General features: G+C 38.5%; 1 protein-coding gene and 1 non-coding gene across 2 annotated transcripts in view; both read left to right on the plus strand.

The window, feature by feature from the left end:
* Positions 1–7,618: 7,618 nt before the first annotated feature.
* LOC127214781 (melanoma inhibitory activity protein 2-like) overlaps positions 7,619–18,212 on the plus strand; it is a gene marked incomplete at its 3' end in the record, with an annotated part of 93,081 nt that continues 82,487 nt past the window's right edge. Inside the window, exons 1-7 of the mRNA XM_051175047.1 lie at positions 7,619–7,694; positions 12,054–12,185; positions 13,507–13,532; positions 13,628–13,712; positions 15,265–15,336; positions 16,521–16,631; positions 17,867–17,938. Coding sequence (XP_051031004.1) covers positions 7,677–7,694; positions 12,054–12,185; positions 13,507–13,532; positions 13,628–13,712; positions 15,265–15,336; positions 16,521–16,631; positions 17,867–17,938 — 516 coding nt within the window. The remainder of the gene's footprint in view (positions 7,695–12,053; positions 12,186–13,506; positions 13,533–13,627; positions 13,713–15,264; positions 15,337–16,520; positions 16,632–17,866; positions 17,939–18,212) is intronic.
* Positions 10,668–10,789, plus strand: LOC127214785 (small nucleolar RNA SNORA26). Its single transcript, XR_007833901.1, has one exon. It is a non-coding gene; the product is annotated as a small nucleolar RNA SNORA26 (small nucleolar RNA).

Genomic DNA, 18,212 nt, shown 5'->3' on the forward strand with positions numbered 1-18,212 from the left:
GTGGTTGTTCTGGCAGTGTTCTGGTTCTGTGTAAAACCACCTGAGCAGGAACTGTATCATGCAGTCATAGGGTGGGGGCACCTGAAGAGGCTTGTGAGAACCAGCTAGGGAGTCCTCTGAGATGAATTCCAAAATCTGTGTTCCTCACAACCACTCTGGAAAATTTACCTTCTTTGACTCAATCTCCTGACTCACAAAACAGGGGGAACTAAGTGATAGACATGACACACAATTGAGAGAAGCATTAAATGAGGAAGGAGAACAAAAGTGGCCAACAGAATGTGTGCCACAAGATATGGAACAAAGATGAGCATTTAAATATCAATCAACACAGTCTGAAGAGCAGCTGGCCTTCAGTCTAGCCATGGCTAAGTAGGTGGTCTCTTTGGCAGAGTGGCTAGAATTTTGGGTATATCAGTTAGATGACGACACACTTATAGTACACCCTCTCCAGTGTGTGAACATTCTGGTGCTTCATGGTAGCATGAGTAGGTATGCTCCTTCTACCTATATGGAGAGCAACAGAAGTGGCAAGACCCATATTTATTTCTCCTTGCTATTAAAAAGGAACATTAGAAGGTTTGGTAAATGGCTTAGTCTAAGAGCTATACATATAATACATATGAGAACCCGAGTTTAATTTTTAAGAATTTGATAAAAAATCTGATGAGACACTATACATCATGAGGCACAGACTGAACATTTCCTGAGGCTCAATATCTCCTTGTTCTAACTGAAATCAGTCACATCCAAGATCAATGTGAAATGTTCTTAAAAATAACATATAAAGTGGCTGAGGAAGATCTTTAAAGTGAACTTCAGCCCTCCCCTGACACATGTACATACTCCTGTACACACACATAAATATACCGCATTTTAGGGACAGCTTATGAGTTCCTGGGGCTAAAGAGAAGCCAGAGGCCAATATCAGTGATATGAGGTATCGACCCCATCATTGCATAGTGTCACTGTATGAGACACACCCTCCACATGCAGGAATAGCTATTTATCATTTCACCTGGTATTTGTATAACAGAATTTGGGAATACATCTGCCAGATGGACTCCTTGTAAAATTATGTACTAGTGGAATCTCTAGTCACCAGAATCTGGGATTGGGCTTAAAAATCTGCATCCTAATAGAAAGACTCTGTTCCTCAAACCTGGGTGACTCCAGAGGCTGTACAAGTATCAAAATGGTAGCTGCCCTTTCCAGAGTCCACGAGAGATGTGGAAGTTATTATGTCTACATGTAGCAAAGCAAGCCTCAGAAGAGCACGGTACCATATCTTCACTCTTTCTCTACACACGGGTGCTGTGTGGAAAGGGTATGGACAGTACATTCTAGACAGTTTACTGATATCCATTTGGTCCATTTGGTAATAACCTCCCACATCTGTAATTACAGAATACAATGAACTCTGCTGGTATAAATGATAAGTGGGTGCACAGCATCCATCTGATAGAATGACAATTAAAAGGAGGGGGAGAATATGGACACAATCAGATGGAAATGTCCGGAGGAGATTAACTTTCAATTTGGTCTGCAAAACAAGTAGGAAGCAGAATTTCTCAAATACCTAAAGGGAAAAAAAATAGAAGAGGTGTCCATATATATAAACAGACTGACAAGCATGTGCACACACTATGCACACCTGACTATATGTGCTTTGGTGAAATAAATATAGCCTGAAATCTTTCTAATATTTATGATTACTCTATGCACTCATGTGTACCACCATGTGCATATGAATGCTAAAGGTGAACTTGTGAAGTCAGTTTTCATTCCCTGTTTAGATGTGCCTATTCCTGTGAAGTCAGCTATAGCCCAGGTAGGTTCAAAGGTTGAAATTGAAGGAGGTTCATATGGAAAGAGCAGAAGGCTGCAAAGTATGTATAGCCTACTAAAGAGAATGGGGAAATACCTTAGAGTGGAAAAATAAAAGAGTTTTTAATACCAGATTGATCCAATCTCAGATGTGTTTTAGGAATGCATGCTATATGGAGGTTGGAGTAGGAGAAGGCAACTTCAGAGCAATAGAAGGATCATAAGGGTTTATTATCCGGGGGTAATATACCAAAAATTCAAGTTCCGGTGCTCATTCTAGATTCATTAGGTCTGGAGCAGGGTTCAAGATTCTGGAGTTTTCTGTCAGCATTTGCAGGTCATTCTAAACTCCACAGATTATAACTGAAGTAACATTAAAAACAAACTACATCCCAACATCAACACTTCTCCATGTCTCCTTGGCTAGTTTTCTCATGTAGCTCCCAATTAGCTCATTGCCAAGAAACATTTATAGACATCTCTGAGCAACAGTGATCACTGACAGCTGACAGTTTCCTGAGAGTACAAGGATAGAAGATCTTTCTCGATATAAGTAAAGACCTGACTATTTTGAGAGAGCCAAACATGGGAGTTGCTTCCACATCTCTTGTAACATTTGAAACTTAGAAATTCTGTTTCCATACCCACAGCCAAAGTTGTAGTGATGTACTTAAAAACCAACATCAGCTGCAGTGCTGAATTCTAGGACTCCCATCTCCCAACATCAGCATCTCTGAAAGAAACTTTGCAGAAACTGAAAGCTGGTCTGTATAGGTAGTAACACATCAAGGGAAACTTATTTAGTGTGTGATCATAACCTAACTAACATACTTGCCTTATTCCACTTAAAAAGCCACAGAAACCTACTTACAAATCACCTCTGTAAATATAAGTTACTGTGGAAGGACAGAAGCTCAGTGAGGCAGAGGAACATGATCCCAGCCAGATCTACCTACAGGAGAAGAACCCCATCCCATCTTTGCAGTACCTTCCTTTCATCATATCACATCTCAGAAGCAGCTTCAGTTTAGATCCGTGGAACTTAAGGAGACTGTCCACTGGATCATTCCCTGACTACTTGCACACTCTTCAGAATGTCACACTCTGAAATGAAACTCATCTTGGCATCAAGCGTTCTTATTTGTGAACTGGGCTGTTGTAGCGATTTAGTTTACTGAAATATTACTGCCTTAACAACTATTAGATTTTTCAGTGCACTGAGGGAAAAATTACATTAGATCCCACATCGTGTGAAATTAATAATGTTTGAAATTTCAGTAATTGATATAGTTTCAATATATACTTATATATGTATACTTAAAACTGAGCTGTAAACAGAGAGAGCAGTCTGGGAAGAGTTTAAAAGTTAAACAATACAGCAACACAAACAATGCTGTCTAAAAGGACATGTACTCAGCTCAGCTAGTAGAGTACTTATCTAACATGCAGGAAGCTCTAGGAATAATGCACACCCACCACCACGCCTACCAGATATAAATAGTGGTTCATTCCTACAATACCAGAATTGGCGAAGTAGAGGCAGGAAGGCCCAAAGTTCCAGGAAGTCTTGAGTTATATAATAAGTTTGTGGCCAGCCTAGGCTACAAGAGCCCCTGTCACACAAATACCCAAAGAAAGAAATCCACTGCTTACTGTGTACCTTACCTACCAATGGGTAATGGACTGTTGAACTAGATTCAGCATGCTTTCAACCAACACTCAGTTAGGTCTTTGGGATTCTGCTCTAAGGGAGGAATGACAGTTTCTGGACACCTAAGAGTATTTCAGAAGATGATGGCTCACCTGGAGTGGTATGGTGCTTCTAAGATATAGTTCTAGTTCTATTTCAGGCACATAGTCTTTGGTCAGTCTACATCAGAGCTTTCTTTAATCACAAGAGTGAAGAGACCTGACATGGCATGTGATCTATGGACAAGAGTGTAGCCAACAGAGAAAATGCTCTAGTTAAATTGCCTTCAGGAATGTGAACTTTATCTTGTACCCATGTTTAATTTTCTAAATTACAGTGCCAACGGAACAAACAGATTGTGTATCCGTATGCCTGTGATTATGTCTACTTCTGATATGTAACTCACTTTTAAAATTATACTTACCTCTTACTATGAATAAAGATAATTACCTTTACCTGAAGGGAGAGAAGTGGGGGTAGGGGTGGGTACTTTCTCAGGTTCTTGGAGAGCATCAGAAGGGCAGAGACTGCATCTTCTGAAGCAGGACTGTTTCAGGGGTTCTTTACTATTATCTGTATAAGTTGTTCACTGATGAAACACCTGTTTATCATTTATCTTGGGTCTAATGAAGTCATTGATACCCCACATTCACATGGAGGTAGAAAAAAATAAGTTATTCCAATGGTTTGAAATTAAAATCCTATTGAAGAATATAGTTATTGAATTAGTAGGAAAACTAACTCCTTATGACTGGACAGATCATTTCAAAAAGAAGCTGAGAACTGATCTCGGTTAGATTACAGCACACTGACTTAGCCCTGACAGGGAGGTGGGGGAAGTAAACACAGCAAAGTCACAGCACAGAACTACACAGGTGTGTTTGTCATTATGGATTTAATCACAAGAAAGCAACTTTTCTGTCCTGGGGTCATCTGCTGAATGTTATCCAACTTCTCCTTTTTAGTTGTCCCTCAACTCACTTCAAAGGACCACAAATTAAAGGGCAGCCGTGTATGTGAACACCAGACACTGAGTGGTTAAGGGAAAAAACCCTACGTGCCACTTGGTTAATTTCTGGTTGTTTTAAATTTGTTTTCTTTCACAATACATGGAAAGCAAATCTCTCATGTGGCAGTCTGAATTTCTTCATCTCACTGACAAAATGACCCTACTCAGTGGTCACTCACGAAAAGAGTATAACTTCATTCTACTCATGCAAGACATGCAACTAACATAAATGAAAAAACTTCAAATATTTTGATCCTGACATTGAGGCTTTTCTCCAAACTAGTTAGAATATGGTTATATTGACATCCACCCTCCATTACAGGCCCTTACTATTTATATTATGGTTGGTAAGAAATCCAGATATTGAGTATAGCTAAGTGTCTATGTAGGCAATTTACCATCCCAGAGAGTGCAAAAAGGAAAAGAATATCATCCCTAGATAGTACAGTAATAAAACATAGCTGTGAGTGCAGTTCATGTTAAAACACACATGGTTCTTGATCCTTTCTGTAGCATGCTCGTACACACACACACACACACACAGCAAAACAGACAAGGAAAATAGGAAAAATAATTCTATTGTTTCTTCATTTCACTTAAATTTGTTCATTTGACTGATCAAATAAAAATAATAAATCAAATTCTTATGATCTGATTCTTTAGGCCTTGAGATAGCCTTGTGGGTAAAGATGCTTGCTGTCAAAGCTAAAGACCTAAGTTAAGTCTTCTAGACTTACAGAATTCAAAATTAGGAGAGAACAATTCAAATCCTAATTTGGCCTCTGACCTTATGTTTACAATGGCAAGGGTTCACCTGCCCACACAGACACTGACAAATAAATAATTAAAAGTGTAGAAAGAGTTCACTTAATTCTTCAAGACAGTATCTGTCTAAACATTTGCTGTGCTCACAAGTTTTGTATATCAATGAAAGAATTGCAAAGGTGGAGTGTTCCTAGGACTCAGGAGACCATCTAAAAAGAAGAGGATATTCTTGTGTTTATGTGAACATTGAGGTCACATTTGAGAAGTGTTTGTTATATAAGAGACACTATTGTGAAGCAATTTGCAAATATCACGCCCCCCCTCTAAACAATAATCCTGAAGCACACACCAAGGAAATAACAGAATTATGAAGAGTTTTGAAGAATTATTGGAGCTGGATTTGAAAAGTCATATGTGCTTCAATGTGTAGCTCTTGATGTTTGTGGAAACTGATTCAAATAAGATGTTCAAGTGAACACTGAGAAGTGAAAACAATAAAGAAGTTAGTAGTGCAATTCTTGGGATGGAGTAACAGATTGGAGATGGGAATTCAAAGCAGAAAATATGGAGGTCAACAGAGCTTGTATTTTAACGTAAATGAATACTCCCTCGGGGTAATACCAAAAACTACTAATAAAGAATAACCTTTTGTGGTATATATCATCATGTCTCCATCTCCAAACTAAAGGATTATAACAGCTATTGAAAATCTATTAAGAATCAGTCAGGAGTGTTGCAGGCTTTTAATCCCAGCCTTTGAGGCTGAGGTATGCAGATCTCTGAGTCCAAGACCTGCCTGGTGTATAAGAGCAGGTTCCCAGGCAGCCTCATAAAAACGTGTTCCAAGAAACAAACAAAAAAAAATTCTACTAAGAAAACTATGAAAAGGAGTCATCAAGAATGCAACCAGATCCAAATTATAAAGGATCTCAGTCTCTTCTTCACTACCTTGCCAATATGCCATGTTGACATTTTCTGCTTAGTGTATTTGAACAGTGTCACTGCTGGCCTACAGCACACATGCACTGGAGTTTCAGGCTTATTCTGCATGTAAGAAAGCTTAGTTGGGGCCAAAACCCCACACCAGTCAGCTCTGCCCTAAAACCACATGGTCCAAAGTGATAAACTGAATTTGGGCAAGTACAGGTGGTACCTAGTTTTGCAACTTGGTGTGGTTCATTGGGTACAGCAAACACAGGTAGCTCCCAGAACTTCCTTGAGGGCAATTAATACTTATCAGTTGATTCTTCTGTTCAATCACCCTGAAGGTAACTTAGGGAAAAACAAACCAAATTTCTATTGCTTAAAAACTTTAGATGGTCAGTTTTGTTTGTTTGTTTGTTTTTGTTTTTCTTTTCCAACATACTTTGCCAAGTTCCTACATAGTTTTCTTGGAGTAAATTCAAAGCAGTCATTATATGGAAGCACATGGAGCAATGAAATGAGACCTGACCCTGAAAAATAAAAAGACATTTCAGAGCAGTGACTCTCAGGTCCTACATTTGAGATACACAAAAGCATCAGCTTATTTCATGAGGCCTACAAATAGGATGCTAAATAGGGGAGTGCTGAGCAGAATGTCTTCAAGAATTAGCACACACACACACACACTCAGGAATTAGCACACACACACACACACACACACACCACTGCTATTAATTCCGAGTCAAGAAGGGATATTTCTTAGGAGTCAAGTGGTATAACTGGGCTGATCACAGTGAGTTCGAAGTGTGAATGCGTCATCGTCTCTTACGTCAGAGGCCGTTTTCTGACACTGATTATGACAGAGGATGACGTCTCTGCGTAGGAGAGTTTCCGCCTAGCTACTACAGTGTGGCTTTTGGACTGTAGAGGATAGGACAGAGTGTGATAGTAGCTGTAACTTGGGGGCTGAGCTTTCACTCTGGGGCTGTGCCCCAGCCCTCGGAGTGTAGGGCTGTAGCCCCAAACTTGGTGTTTCAGCTTTTAGTGTTCCATAGAAAAGTGTTTTTTTGACTTGATAGGACAGAGTGCGATAGTAGCTGGGGATAGGGGGCTGAGCTTTTACTCCGGGGCTGTGCCCCAGGCCTCGGAGTGTAGGCCTGCAGCCCCACACTGGGTGCTTCAGCTTCTCTTGCTCCAGCTCTCCAGGACTCTGGTGCTGGAGGTCAGAGTGCCAGTGTTGACGCGTCAACTGAGATAAGGAGGTGGAGAGGGCAGTGGTGCCAGCCGGCCCCAGAACCCTTCCCTTTCCCAGTGCCCCCCTGACTGTGCTCTGCTCTGCTGCTGTCCATCTGTCCAGCTGCAAGGCCCCGCATCGTGGGCACAGGGATGGCGGTGCCTCGTACTGCCACCGTGGTGTGCCCATGGAGGATTTTTGAGCTGCTGCCAGTTCTAATTATCTTCATGTTCTGTGAATTTAAAGTAAGTAGTGCCGTGCTCATGAATAAAAATGCTCTATGGAGGTTCTAAATGAAATTAGGATTTTGGTCATTTTCATCATGTTGGCTGTTTGGGGAGAAAATACACAAAATTAATCCACAGTTGAAGTCTATTGCCTATAGAAGTACACATGCAAAACAAGGGAAGGGAGTGATTATTTTTCCTTGGGTTGCTGGGAAAGTCTTTAGACTGAGCAAATAAGTTTCAGTAGATGAGGTGTGAAAACAGCATTGACAGGAGCTCACAGCATAAGTGAGCCAAGGGCCTGATGTGAAATGATGCTTACTGTAGACCAGTGGGTCTCAAGGATTGGTGTGGGGTGTGAGATCCAGCACAGGCTCATCAGTGGTGAGACCCATAGAAAAAATGTATACATATTCCTGATAGTATGAGAATCAAATGTCATGGAAAAAAAACACAGGAAGGAGAATTGATAGGGGTAAGGATAGAGAAGTCGGTCCCAAATGGGGCAAGAAGAAATAAGAGCTAAAATGAGTGTGACTTTCTTGATTAGCTGTAGAGAGGGGTGGGATGTGTGGAGAATCTAGAATAATCCCAAATTCCTGGCTGTGTCAGTTAAGTTACTGAGATGGGGCTTATGGGAAGAGAAGCATATTGTAGATGAGAGATGATTTCAGATCACACACATCTCCCTCAGAATCCACAATTAGGGCCTAGGGAGATGGCTCAGTTCGGAAAGGAAAGTGCTTGCCATGCTCTGGAGTTGGAGCCCTTAAAGCAATGTAAATGCTGGGTGGAGGTGTGAATAGAGGAATCCCAGGTTCACTGGTAATCAGTCTATCTGAGAATGTGTGAGCTCTAGATTGAGTCAGAGAATCTGCCTTAGAAAAATTGAGGTAGAAAAGGAAGACATTACCACAGCAGCCTCTGGCTTTTCACATAAAATACACAGGCACCTAGCAGTTACCAACACTTATTTTTGATAAGGTTGTGGGTGAGGAACATGGAAGGATTTTGCAGACTTGGCTGGGTTTTCTGTGGTTCAGTGGGCTGTGTGGATGTGTGTTGCATTTTGTAAGGGAACAGTTCTATCCCCTTCAGGATGGTGTTAGCTGTGAGTTTTCTATTGGTGCTGTTTGTCAGATTGAGAAAAGTAGTCCTAGTTTGCAGTCTCCTGATGATTAGAAGGTTGATTTTCTTACATATTTTATTACTATCTGTTGAGATCTTCTTTTTCTTCATTTCTTTTACTGTGGATTATGACATTGGTTTTTTTAACTGAACATTACATTCCTCTCTGTGTATATATGGTGTGTGTGTGTGTGTGTGTGTGTGTGTGTGTGTGTGTGTGTGTAAATCCAAAGCCCCAAGAGTCGGTTTTATCCTTCTACCACATTGGTGATGGGGGTCAAACACAGGTCCTGAGGATTGTTGGCAAAGTTTTTACCTGCTGAGCTATCTTCCTGGCCCAATAATATTTAAAATTTTTATTTAGATTTATTTATTATATATAGTGTGTTCTTTCTCCTTATATCCCTGCAGGCCAGAAGAGGGCACCTCATTGCAGATGGTTGTGAGCTACCATGTGGATGCTAGGAACTGAACTCAGAACCTCTTGACAACTAGCTAATGTTTTTAACCATTGTGAGATCTCTCCAGCCCTTGCCCCCACATATTTTTTTACAAAGTCTTTTATGACTATAAATTTTCCTGTTACTCACTGAATTAGTTGTTTTGTGTTGCATTTGATTATTTGAAAAAAAAACCTTTTATGTTCATGGATGTTTTGCTCTTGCATGTATGTTCATGTGTCACATGTTTGCTGTGCTTAAAGAAACCTGGAAATGGAGTCATAGATAGTGGTGAGCCACCAAGTGGATCCTGGGAACCAAACATGGGTCATTTATCTACAAGAATGACAAATGCTCTTAACTGCTGAGCTCTCTCTGCAGCTCTTCCTGTTTTTTTTGATAACTAATTTTAACCCGTTGTAATCAGAGAAGATGCTTCTTGACATGGGAATTTTTTAATTGAATTTTTACTATTTTAAACTATTTGTATGTGTGTGTATGTGCTTGTAAGCTTCAGCTGCCCAAAGAAGCAGCAAGAGGGCATCAGATCTCACAGAGCTGGAGTCATGGGCAGGCACTTAGGGACTTCTTGACATGGATTCTGGGAACTGAAGTCTGCTCCTCTGCAAGAGCAGCAAATGTTTTCAGCTGCTGAGCCATTTCTCTGGGCTTGGCCCTGTGATTTGATTATTTAAAGAAACAAAACAAAAAACAAACAAAGAAACCATTGAGGTGTGTTTTAGCTTAGTGCCTGGATTTTTTCTGAAGAATCTTCCATGTACATTTGAGAGTGGAATGTATTTTCTGCTATTATTGCATAGTATTTTGCTAGTATGATAGTCTAACTTATTTGTAGTGTTTTTACCTTGTTCTCTTTTCATGCTGACTCACTGAAAGTGAGATCTAAAAATAACTACTGTTGATGAACGGTTTGTTTTATCCTTACTTCAACAGATTTTACTTCATTTTTGTGGTTCTCTTGCATAAAATCCTACAACTTAAAGACTGAGCTAGCCTTTTCCATCACATCTTTGTGTCTAGTAACAGTTTTAGTCTTAGACTTTTTTATCTGCTATCAGAGGAGTCAATCTACTTGTTTATGATCAGTTAGTATTGGGGCCTGGTGATAAAGACTAGAATAACCCACTGAGGGAAGATGGATTCAGGAAGAGGTAATATATGCAATTAATTACTCTGTGAGATGTGGAAGAATATTTTAGAGGGTATGTGGAGGGCTTGGTTATACATTCATAGTCTTTGGAGAGAGATAATCGAAATATTTGCCATGCCTGAATATCTGTTCTTGTGATCCTAGAGGAAAATCATTGTTATCATTGCCTTGCAACATGATATCACACTTTTGTGTATGTGGCTCAGGTGAGAAAGAGACAGGACCAGGATAAAATATTTTTAACCCTTTTCTGAGCCCTTGTAAGGTCAGTCCTGTACCTGAAGGATCTAAAACACAAGATTAAAGGAACTCTCCATGAAACCCAGAGCAGAGGCTGTGCACCTACACTTTGGATCCTTTCTGGAGTCACAGATGTAAAAAGGAAAATAAAGATACAGGGAATAAAAAAAGAGGATACTATTGCATTATATATATATATATATATATTTTTTTTTTTTTGGTAGAAGCTGTAGATATCGGCTTGTAAAAGGTCCTTGTCATGTACTAGCATAAAACAGGTTTTATAGATAGTAATTATCTAAGGATTTGTTGTTCATTTTGTCAGACCCCAAGGAGAAGACAGCTGTGGAGTTTCTAGATGGTGTATGTTGATGCCTGGAAAGAGTCAAGCCCATCATTTCTAGGGTTGTTTTTGAAAGAGCCATTTTCTTTTTGGGCTCCAACTGCATTAATTTAACTCAAGAGACAGGAAGGAAGGGTTTAAATCCCAACTCTGAAGCTCTGTCAGTTGTTTCTTGTCACTCTCCCTTCCTTAGAGGACAAGCTGCAGATAAGTGTTTTTCCTCTGCAGGAAATGTTATTTCAAACCCAGTGCATATGGATAAATCATGAACTTAAACTCAGGGAAAAGAACCCAATCCAGATCATTGATACTTTTTTTTTTTTTACTGGATGTTAAAAATCTTTGGTAGGGATGGTGTACCTCACCCATCTCCTAAATAAATACATGGAGATTTATTCTTACTTACGAATGGCTGGTCTTAGCTCAGCTTTTTTCTAGCCAGCTTTTCTAAATTAAATTATCCCATTTCTCTTTATGTGTTGCCTCTGAGCTCTTTTCCCTTTATTTATTCTATATGCCTTGCTTTCCTTCTTACTCTGTGACTGGTGCCCTTGGTGTCCTCCTCCTCTTGTCCCTGGATCTTCTCTAGGTCTCTCCTCCTATTTATTCTCTCTGCATGCCAGCCAGCCCTGCCTATTTTTTCCTGCCTAGCTATTGGTCTGTCCAGCTCTTCATTAGGCCAATCAGGTGTTTTAGACAGGCAAAGTAATGCAGCTTTACAGAGTTAAACAAATGCAACGTAAAAGAATGAAACACATATAAAATATTCCACAATGTTCTTTTCTTCATACTATATCCTTGTCCTTCAACTCTCCTGGAGTTATGCTCTGTGGAATCTCCCCATAACTTCTGTTTGAAAACTACTGTTTCACCACACTTAGCCCCTCAATAAGAACAATTGTAATTTACTAGAAAACATGTTTGGAGGCATTCTGCTTTGTATTTTATGGTAGCCCATTCAATATGAATAGAGTTGGCCACAGCCAACTGCGCCTGTCTTTGTACCAGTACTGTTGAAGAAGCATGCTTATAGGTTTATTTTCTTTGTCTCGAAGGTTGTGGCAGCAGTGCCTGAAGATATGACAACAAGCTTTGATCCTAGTGAGCCATCATTAGAATCGCTGATATGTGTGGTTGCCATTGTACTGCTTACCATTTTCTTATTTCTTTGGAGAGGATACCGATCAGTAAGTAGCCACTTATAATAAGTGAATGGTCATTCTAGGTTTTTTGTTTTTGTTTTTTAGTTTATTTCCTTTTATGTGTATGACTGTTTTGCTTGTATGTATGTGTGTGTGTTATGTGTTCCTGGTCTACAGAAGTGATTAGTGGGCCATTGTTGGATGCCCTGGAGCTGGAATTACTGATGACTGTGAGCTATAATGTCGATGATGGCATTGAATCTTGGTCCTCTGCAAGACTAACAAATGCTCTGAGCCATTTCTCTCTAACCTTCATTTTGTGTTTAGACTGAACAACTAATTGGAGAAACTTGTTATTTCAGGGAAATGAGTTAGGTCTTAGTGTTCTGCGTTATGCTAACAGGTGGTTTTTAAAAACTGAACAGGGATTAACAGAAATATTTTTATGTAAGTATATTTTAAAGGATTTTATTGTAGGGATACTACACACTAGTACTAAAGCCTCAACTTTCTTTCTTTCCCTTTTCTTCTTTAAATTTGGGGTGTCTGTGTTTGTTTTTAACAATATTAAAAAGTTTGCAGCTGTATCTACTTCCCAACTAAGAGTAAAAATCGCTACTTTCATGGCTCTCCTGGATCCTATATTGCTTTTTCCTATGCTAACTGTTTTTAAGGAGGGAGTCATAACATAGCCTTTTCTTTCTGAGACTTCTTTTTAGATGTTGGCCTTTGTGCTTCTGACTGACTTCATTTCTAATATCTTCATGGTTTTTTCTTCCTTACCTTCTGCTTACATATATCCCACTGTTTTTTTGTCAATTTTTTTTCTTCCAGTTTTCTGTCTCTGTTTTCTAGGTGGCATGAGTGTTCTTGTTTGCGTCCCTTGACCACTTTACCCTATCCCCACTGTTCTCAAGGGTGGATTTATCCCTTCCTCATCGAAAGCTGAAGTATGAAGAAGAAAAAGACTAATGAGTTTTTTAGTCAGTCAAGGTCTAGAGTCCAATGATATTTCATATATTTTTATTTTGATTATTAACCGTAGGAGATTTAATAATGGTGGCTCCTTAAAATACTTTGTGTTAGAGCCAATATATGCATGGGAAACATGGGGTTAAGTGTAATTATACAGTTTTCTTTAGAATGAGACTGTTTCAGAGCCTTTAATATAATAACACACATGATACCACACAATGGGAGACCTTACTATATAGCATTGTTTTCATTTGAAATAGAAGGCTTTTGGGTAATTTATTTACCATAAGGCCATAAGAAAGTTGGCGTCTTAAAGCTGGAAGTAGAAGTCAGATAGATTTGCTTGAAGATATATTTGTTTTAATGTAATTTTGTTAAATTTATATTTCAGATTCAAAGCCGACTTTATTTGAGTAAGTAGTCTTTTTTGATTTTAGATCTTGTGATTGTATCTAATTTAAAGTGTTTTCACACTTTAGTCATAATAATCTTTCCTTTGCTTGCTCAGTAAGAGAGAATAGACTGGCTGTGGAACTTGCAATGGAAATCAAAAAGAAATGTGATCTAATTGACAAAGTGTGCCTTGCTCAAGAGGAGGTAAGATGTGTTTGAAAATACCACCCATCACAGTGTGGAGCTTAATTGTTCTCCATGGGTTATTGTCTGCCATCAGAGCTTTGTTTCAGACCAGAGCTCTGTTGCTGCTCAACTTCATCACTTAGCCATTCTCTTTGCAGCCACCCTGGTGATGTGTAGTGTTTACCTTCCCTGACTAATTAGTCAGAGCACCTTGATTTGCTTATTGCTCATTTAGATATTGTAAAATTGCCTTTTATGTCTTATCCACCTTAAAAGATGACTTTGTTTTTATTGTGTGTGTCTATTTGTGTCTATGTGTGTAGGTGTGTACCAAGAAGGCATTTGTGTGGTGATCATAGGATCATAGGACATGGAGGAGTCACTTTCCTCTTTTTACTACTTGGGTCCCTGGGATTGAACTCAGGTTATCAGTCTTGGCAGCAAGCTCCTTAACTACTTACTGAGCCATCTCACTTGCCCATTTCCATCCTTTTAAATGCACTCGTAATCTCTCTCAGTTTATGCCATATAGATTAGGGCCTTTGCTTTTACTATTTTATGTCATATATAAGAGTTTTTTTTTTTCAGATATATGGATTGTAAATCTCTTCTACTCTGTGGCTTACATTTCTGTTTTGTTTGGTGTCTTAGAAGGTAGAGGATTTGAATTACAATTTAATGTAGTGTAATGTTTCATGAGATTTTTTTGCTTATCAAGGATGTAAAGGTACTTTTACTTGTTATCATGTAGAGACTTTTTTTACTGTTTTCATTTGGACATGCTAGGGCTAGGGCTACTGTGACAAAATACCTTTAGCAGCAGAAGTGAATTTTCTTACAGTTCTTGAAACGAGTCCATGGAGATATAGCCAGGCTTTGCTTCCTCTCTGACCTGTCCCTTGACTTTAGATAGTACTGTCTGCTTGTTGTGTCTTTCTCTGTCCTAGTGCTCTCCTCATAGGATATCAGTCATATTACGTTGCGGTCATCTTAAATCCCTCATTTTAACCTACCTGTATTCAAAGGCTTTGTCTCTAAATAACACAAATTCTGAGGTGCTGAGATATAGGAGACAGGGTTTCTCTGTGCATCACTGGCTGTCCTGAAACTCACTCTGTAGACCAGGGTGGTCTGCAACTCACAGATTTTATCTTCCTTACTTGCCTTATTTATCACATGATATAAATGTCTGATAGCCAGTTACCACATATTGTTCTACTGACAGACTGGAGAAGCCATTAATCCGTTCAGGGGATAGTAGATGACTCACTTCTTTAGATACACTTTAGTCACACTTGCTGTTAGGGTTTTCAGCCCCAGCAGATGTGGGGCAACTTTGCTAGTCACAATGGAAACGTTCTGCCATATGTTGCCTAGGCTGATGGTTGTGGCTTGTTTGTAGACCTGGCTTTCCTCAGCACAGTGTTTAGATTGCAAAACTAAGCTCAGAAAATCCAAGGGTACTTTACATGGTGGATATAAATTCTGTTTCCTTCTTTGGTGTCTATTTAGATACAAGTTGAGATAAAATTTATATTTTTTTCCTCACGTGTTCCCTTGTTTCATTCAGTATGAAGGCTTAGAGTCATCCTTAAAGGAGGACAACTTTGACAAGGCATCAACAGAAGTACAGAGTTTGAAGGTAAAAAAAAATATGATATAAAAGCTAGGGAAAAGATTCTTATTAGAAATATCTTGTCTCCTCAAAAATAATTATGTCAGAGAAATATGAAATTGTGTATCTGGATCTTACAATGTACAGAAAAAGTGAGTGGAAACAGAATATTTGTAGGTAGCATAAAATATTTTAAAATATAACAGTTTCAACTCTTGTCATTAACTTGTTTTGAGTGATATAAAATCAGTTTATCAGAAGCTATAGATTTATAGAAAGAAAAAAATTCTGCATTCTGTACTCCGGTGAAAGGATTGGAAAGACAATTCCTACTTTTGACATAGTTTGCTCCAGGAAAGAGACATAGAACTCTCACAAATTTAAGCATAGTAGCAGACAAGTAAGTTGTAACCATATTATTTTTTCTTACCATGGTAGTAGACATTTACTAAAATTAGACCAGAGGTTTACATTGTAAAGAGCATGGTGATAAATATTTAATCCCTTTCTGTGCATCAACCCTTGTCTACACACTCCATCACAGCCAGTTTTCAGTCCATAACCATGATTTCACAGAATGGAGAGTTTAGGAGAGATGGACAGTTAACTCTCCTGATTCAGAGGACACAATGACTCGTCCTAACAGACAGAGTATGATGTGATGAAGTGCCTCAATACTCTTTGCAAGTGGAACGGTTATTAAAACTGAGTTGTGAGCCTGTATAGTAAATAGAAATAGCCTGCTCCTCCCAATGATAAAACAGAAAAAAACTTTGTCCCTTTGATTATGTGTTCAGTCCAGAATGGCAGTTCTGTCATCCTCTGTCCTGAGTAGCAAGTCTGTGTCTTATGATGTAGAATGCCCTTGTAGAATCCACAGGGAGTTTAGACTCCAAATAAACTCATTAATTTTTCTTTATTTTTACATAAAAGTGTTTTTGGAATACAACTGTTTTAATTCCTTCAGGGGGTATTCATTGTTTGCCATGGTTAACTGGTGGGCACCTAAAATACTTACACTTTTTTTTTTTATAGAAGTTGCTGGCAACTGATAAATCTGCTGTTATTTTAATATTTGAGAAATGAAAAAATGTGTAAAGTGTTTATTAATTTGAGCATACTCATCTGATTTTTACCCTATACTCATCTGATTTTTACCCTAACAAAAAATTCTTATGTTTGGCTTGTTTAAAGTTAGCTTTCTATTTTAGGCAACTTATAAAAATCTAGAAAGAGATAAATCTAAACTTGAAGAAGAAATATTACTTATAGAGAAGAAACTAGAAGAAGAGAGAGCTAAACATTATGAGGAAGAGGAATTGGTGAGTCTTATATATTCCAAGAGAATTATGAATCTTACATATAAATTAAATATTGATTAAAATATTATATGTGAGCCAACCAAAGTGGTACAAACTTATAATACCAGCACTTGGTAGGAAAAAACAACAGTTCCAAGCTGTCCTGCCCTGAACAGAGAGAGGATATACTATCTTCAAAAATGTAAAGAAACTCATGTATGTAAAAAATGGAATGCAGGCTGGGCATTCTTGACAAATGCCTTTAATCTTAGCACTCTGGAGGCAGAGGCAGGCAGATCTCTGGGAGTTTGAGGCCAGCTTGCTCTACTGAACGAGTTCCAGGAAGGTTCCAAAGTGACACAGAAAAACCCTGTCTTGAAAAATCAAAAGAAAAAAAATGATGTAGAATAATATGAGAACAAAATTTTTCACATCTGATCTGATCTTTTCACCTCTTTTGTTTATTTGTTGTTATGTTTTGTTTTTTCAAGACAGGATTTCTCTGTACAATAGCTCTGGCTGTTGTGAAACTCACTATGCAGACCAGGCTGGCCTGGAACTCACAAAGATCCACCTCCCTCTACCTCCTGTTTTCTGGGATTAAAGGCATGTGCCAACACCTCCCATCAAACTTTTACTTTTTAGATGTTATGATGAGTGGCTTGTGCATATTCCTGTGTTCTTGTTTATATTTATTGACATAGTCTTAGAATATAGCCCTGTATGTATAAGTGAGGCTGGCCTCAAACTCATTACCTTCCTGCCTGTGCCTCTTAAGAGCTGGGATTACAAGTGTGCACCCCCACACTTGGCTCGCTTGTTATTTTAAATGGAAAATTTCAATATTTACGTTGCAAGTAACCATAAAGAATATAACTTGAATGTTCATAGTGAAAAATATATACATATATATATATACATATATATATATATATATACATATATATATATATATATATCTTTTATTTTACTTTAAATTCTGGATTAAGCAAAATCTTGATGTGTGTCCGATTATTTAAATTAGTGGGTTCACCTTAAACCTGAAAAGTTCCATGATGTATTGCATTTGTAAGGACATCATGTGATTACATAATTTGTAAAATCCTTGTGAGCACTTGGAATGCAAGCTGACAAGGCCTCCTCATCTGGCATCTCCCTTTTATTAACAGTAAACTAACAATGTACCTAACTAATGCATGTTGTCTTGGAGCAAAATGGACTTATTAAATACTTACTGACTGATACTGTCTTTTCAGATGAGTGACCTTTCAAAAATGATGCAGTCTCTAGCAGATGAATCACAGTCTGTCAAATCACAGCTAGCTGAAGTAAGTTAAGTTGAAATAAATTGGCCTGTCACTTCTGAAGACCATTTATGTTTCATATTATTATTGGGTATATTTGTCAGAGTTTTTTTTAGAGGAACAGAACATATCGGGTATTTATTAAAGCGATTTCCAGGCTGTGTTCCACTCAGTCCAGCAATGTCAGTCTACCAACAGAGAGTCCAAGAATCCAGCACTTTCTCAGTCCATGAGGCTGGATGTCTCACCTGATACTCAGTATACACTGGAATACCAAAGAAGTAGGCTGTAATGCCAG

This window comes from Phodopus roborovskii, unplaced genomic scaffold (genome assembly GCF_943737965.1).
Source record: "Phodopus roborovskii unplaced genomic scaffold, PHOROB, whole genome shotgun sequence".
In the NCBI taxonomy this organism is placed as follows: Eukaryota; Metazoa; Chordata; class Mammalia; order Rodentia; family Cricetidae; genus Phodopus; species Phodopus roborovskii.